This window comes from Myotis davidii, unplaced genomic scaffold (assembly GCF_000327345.1).
Source record: "Myotis davidii unplaced genomic scaffold, ASM32734v1 scaffold701, whole genome shotgun sequence".
In the NCBI taxonomy this organism is placed as follows: Eukaryota; Metazoa; Chordata; class Mammalia; order Chiroptera; family Vespertilionidae; genus Myotis; species Myotis davidii.
Window position 1 is genome coordinate 397205 of NW_006291552.1, and position 4943 is coordinate 402147.

The 4943-nt window shown below is 45.3% G+C and overlaps 1 protein-coding gene across 1 annotated transcript; it reads left to right on the forward strand.

Moving 5' to 3' along the window:
- The first annotated feature begins 121 nt into the window (after nucleotides 1-121).
- On the forward strand, nucleotides 122-4337 carry GJB2 (gap junction protein beta 2). The gene is made up of 2 exons (XM_006765061.2): nucleotides 122-429; nucleotides 2878-4337. The coding sequence occupies exon 2, from the start codon at nucleotides 2897-2899 to the stop codon at nucleotides 3575-3577; it is 681 nt and encodes a 226-aa protein (XP_006765124.1). The 5' UTR covers nucleotides 122-429; nucleotides 2878-2896; the 3' UTR covers nucleotides 3578-4337.
- The last annotated feature ends 606 nt before the right edge of the window (nucleotides 4338-4943 follow it).

Genomic DNA, 4943 nt, shown 5'->3' on the forward strand with positions numbered 1-4943 from the left:
TGGGGACCTGGGACGCCCGGGGACTGTGGGACCCGGCGAGGGTAGGTCCCCGGGTACGTCGCTCTGGGACCCGTCGCGGAGAAGTGACCCGGGACGGCGGGGGCAGCGGGGATCCGGATCGGGTCCCCGGGCGGACCCCGCACGCACTGAGCCCCCCGCATGGTCCTTGTCCCCGGCAGTCCCGACAGAGAATCTGGGCGGCAGGCAGGTGTCCAGAGAGAATTGGTTGAGAGGGAAAGTCTTCCACCGAGTTCCGAAATTGGAGTCGGGCCATGGCGGGGAGGGGACGTGGTGACCCCAGCCAGCACGGGACCGATCCGGGCCGTGTGCCAGGGAGGAGGGGGCCCGGGCCGCGTATTCCAAAGCGCTGTTGTTGGTCGTCGTTGGTAAGGTTCCTGGGGAAGTCTAACCTAACGCCATCGGGAGTGTGTAAGTACCGAAGTCTCTGCTTAGAAGGAAGGCTGGCTTCCATTTGTTAAGCGGGAGTGCTGCCTGGAGGAGGTGGTCTGTACAAAGCGGGCGCTCCCATCAGTCTGCGGCCAGGAGCCAAGACTCTGGGCCCAGCCCTGTGAGCAGGGCACCGCAGCCTAAACCTGAGACAGGGTTTCCTTGTTCCTCTTTCCTGAACAATCAGAGAGCCTTCATTTCCAGGTGGCATTGTCCAGCTGGAAGGTCGCATGGGGCTGACAAGTGTTCCTTCAGGCAGTGGCACAAACCTCTGCTCCTGGAGGAGGGGCATAAGCCTCATCAACGTCTCCCGCCTCTGCCAATTGGACACATATGACCATTTAGTTGGGACTCCATCTCAGACCAGTGGCAACAGACATTTCCCTGCTTGCTCTTTGAGTCAGTTTCAAAACTCAGGTGCTAAGGCACAATTAGACACCTGTGAGAAAGGCGGGCCACTCTGTGGAGGCAGCTGGTCAGGTCTGTCAGGAAAAAAGGAGGGATTGAGAAGAAATTAAGGTAAAGAACTGCTTTTACCTTTTCTGAGCATCGTTCCTTCCCTAAAGAACTGAAGCCTCCTCTGCCAGAGTTCCAAGCAATGGCAGGGCGGTGTGGGCCAGGTCAGGAAAGGCAGGACAGCAGCTCCCCAGTGGTCTCATCCTGCGTTAGTCCATCTTGACCTGTTACCCTTGTCCCACTTGTGGGTTACAATTTTATTTGCTCCTTTTCCTGAAACTATCTACAAACAGGTAGTTGCAGCTATAACAACAATAAGGACTCACTGTAGTTTTCTCAGCTGATGGTGGTTGGACTGGTTTATAGAAGAGTGTGGGGTCTGTGTTTGGTACATCGGAGGAGGACAAAGGCATAAGCCCCCAGACCCCCCCACCCCCATTTTTAGCCAGATGGACAACTTATTTCTGTAAGTGTCCTGTTCCCACTTAGTGCAGTGAAGAATTGGACCGTTGAATTCCATAGTTTGATTAGACTATGAATTTTGGTTTTGCTGTCGGACAGGACTAAACTGTCCACCCCTAGGAGGACCTCCAGACAGTCTGTATTTAAAGGGTCAGGGCTGAACCCCAAGTGAACCACTGTGTTTTTTTTTTCCCAGTGATGTTTGTCTTTTTTAAGCTAAGAACGGCTAAATGTTTTTGAAGTGCATTTCAAGGTTTGTGTCCATGATTGGTCTCTATGCCTCACCTGCCTGATCTGACCAAGGTGGCATTGAATGGCTTTGGCCATACCTTGGTGACCCACCTGAGGTGAGGCTAAGTGATGAGCCTGCTTAGGAAGTCCATGAGGAGACAGGAACCAACTTGCTCAAAATGAGGAGAGCATTATGCTTTTAAGTAAGAGAAGGGGAGGGTTCACTGCCAGCGTAGAAAGGGTGGAAACAGATCGCCCGTCAGGAGTGTGGGGAAGTGGAATCTTGTTAGAAGAGGGGCTGATTGAGACAGAGGGTGTAACTATGAATAAATGAAGACAGTTCATACCTTGGGATGAAGAGAAGGCCACTGGCTCGTGGCAGATTGACCCACGGGCTTCAAGTGTCTTTTCATTAAGATGTAGATACCCCACCGAGTTTTCTGAACTTCAGTATTCAGTATAATGGCGTCGCCCTGTGGGCATCACTAAGGAATCACTGTCATTTTGTTTCATATATTGTCATCTTTTTTTCATAATGTGCCTCTCTAGAAACACAGGTAGCTATCAGTTTAGCATGATGGTGAGGCCCACCAGTCCATACTCAAAACATTTACAAACATCTATGCACATAGTGGCTTTTCTCCATGGACAGAAAGTTTCCAACCTATTCTTTTTCATATAGAAAAAGGAAGTGAGACCCTTTGTGAAATTTTAACATGTGGTGCCTCAAATGTCAACTTCACCATTAATAACAGACATTTCACTGCTACATCCCAAGTCCATGACAATTCATTGAAATAGTTTAAGGAAAATAGCTCTGTAGGGAGACATGGCCTGCTGACCTTTACAGCAAGGTTGGTGGGGCTAGACTCAGTCCCAGTGATGCGGTGAGGCTAACAAGTAAGTGCAACTTGAACAGTTGAATGCTGCTCTTCGAGTGCCCAGGGAGTGTCTGCTGAGGGATCAGTCAGCACTAATTATGCCTCTAAGTTAGGAGCACTTTTTTATTATGTGCTAAAGATTGGGTGAATTACTCAGGTGAATAAGCATAAGCTGCTCTTTATTGGAGAATGCATAAACACAGGTTCAAGGTGGTTTGGGAACCATCCTTTTAATCCTATGGCAAATTAAGTTGGTTTGGTTTTCACCTTTTGGGTGAGGTTCGATAAGGGTTGGTGTTTGCTCAGAAAGAGACTTAAGAGTGCTTACTTACCCAGAGAACTCTCCCAGATTCTGTCCTGATGAGTCATTCCTCTATTGTGTTCATCTTGTCTTTTCCAGAGCGAACTGCCCACGGAGGATGGATTGGAGCACTTTGCAGACTATTCTGGGGGGTGTCAATAAACACTCCACCAGCATTGGGAAGATCTGGCTCACCGTCCTCTTCATTTTTCGCATCATGATCCTGGTTGTGGCTGCAAAGGAGGTGTGGGGAGATGAGCAGGCGGACTTCGTCTGCAACACTCTGCAGCCTGGGTGCAAAAATGTGTGTTACGACCACTACTTCCCCATCTCCCACATCCGTCTCTGGGCCCTGCAGCTCATCTTCGTGTCCACACCGGCTCTCCTGGTGGCCATGCATGTGGCCTACCACAGGCATGAGAAGAAAAGGAAGTTCATTAAGGGAGAGATAAAGAGTGAATATAAAGACATCGAAGAGATCAAAAACCAGAAGGTCCGAATTGAAGGGTCACTGTGGTGGACCTATACCAGCAGCATCTTCTTCCGGGTCATCTTTGAAGCTGTCTTCATGTATGTCTTCTACATCATGTACGACGGGTTCTCCATGCAGCGTCTGGTGAAATGTAATGCCTGGCCTTGTCCCAATACTGTGGACTGCTTTGTTTCCAGGCCCACAGAAAAGACTGTCTTCACAGTGTTCATGATTGCAGTGTCTGGAATTTGCATACTGCTGAATGTCACTGAATTGTGTTATTTGCTAATCAGATATTGTTCTGGAAAGTCAAAAAAACCAGTTTAAAACATTATAACAACTATTAGATAAAAAAATAGACAGCAGGAAAAGAATGAGGCAATCAGTGCTTAGATGTCAGGCCGAGTCACCAGCATTTCCCAAGGTCAAGATTTTTATCTTAAACGCATCCGTTTGAAACTTCTGTAGCTCTCACACAAAACTCCAAATGCACTCTTCTCTCCTAAACTCTAAAAAACAAAGACTTGATCCTATGCCTATATTGATTTTTACTCAAATTAGTTCCAATGAAACCCTGTGCTGGTAGGGGTTTTTCTGCAAGGTAATTTCATATTTTGAAGAAAGAATATTGGCATTTGTTTCTATTTCTTTGAGGAAAGGAGAGAAACACCAGGTCCTAAAGAGAATGCTGAGAAGAGTGGGTTGCTCCTCTTATGGTTCCTTTTGTGATTTTCCCATTAGTTAAAGGTAAACATAGATAACCTTGGTTCTTTTATTCACTTTGGAAGTTCTAGTCTCTAACGATGGACAAGGTTACCTAATGCTTTAAACTGTCATACTTTTTTTAAGTGAACACTTGAAAATACATTCTTTTGATCTATAGGACATTCTGAAGACCATTATACGTTCCTCCTATTTCAAAGGCTCTGATAATGATATGTAAATGGTATGTAATTAGATACTATCATTGCATTTAAAATGTGGCCTCTCAGTTATGAATAATTTGCAGGGTCACTGTATTAACTATGGTATGTAATCCACAAAAGCATTACGACCTCTCTCACATGAAATAAACTAGAAGTACTTAGTGATGGTTTGACAGCCAATGGCCTCATTTTACAACTTTAGGTGTAATTTTGGAGGAGAAATATAGACAATGTATCACCAACTGCCACCAACTACAGGCTGGCTCAAGATACCCTGTCTATCCTTTCAACACTTACCTTTGCCATGACTGGTAAAGGGTGGGAACACTGATTTAAAACAGTTGCTTGGAACTATTTTGTTGCCACAGTACAAAACAAAATGGGGGGTGGGGTTCTATTTTTAAAGAACAGATGGAAAGACTAGACCAGTGATGGTGAACCTATGACACGCAAACTCATTTTTTTGGTTGATTTTTCGTTGTTAAATGGCATTTAAATATATAAAATAAATATCAAAAATATAAGTCTTTGTTTTACTATGGTTGCAAATATCAAAAAATTTCTATATGTGACACGGCACCAGAGTTAAGTTAGGGTTTTTCAAAATGCTGACACGCCGAGCTCAAAAGGTTCGCCATCACTGGACTAGACTCTAAATTCTGGTGATTAAAATATGAGTTTCATCTATTTTAAAAGTTTGTTTGCTTTCCTCTTAAGCTTCCAATTTTTTAAAAGTGAAAATAGAATTAATAGACATTTTAAAAAAA

Bases quoted from the DNA above. Each gene is read 5' to 3' on its own strand.
- GJB2 (XM_006765061.2), top strand. From the start codon at position 2,897: ATGGATTGGAGCACTTTGCAGACTATTCTGGGGGGTGTCAATAAACAC.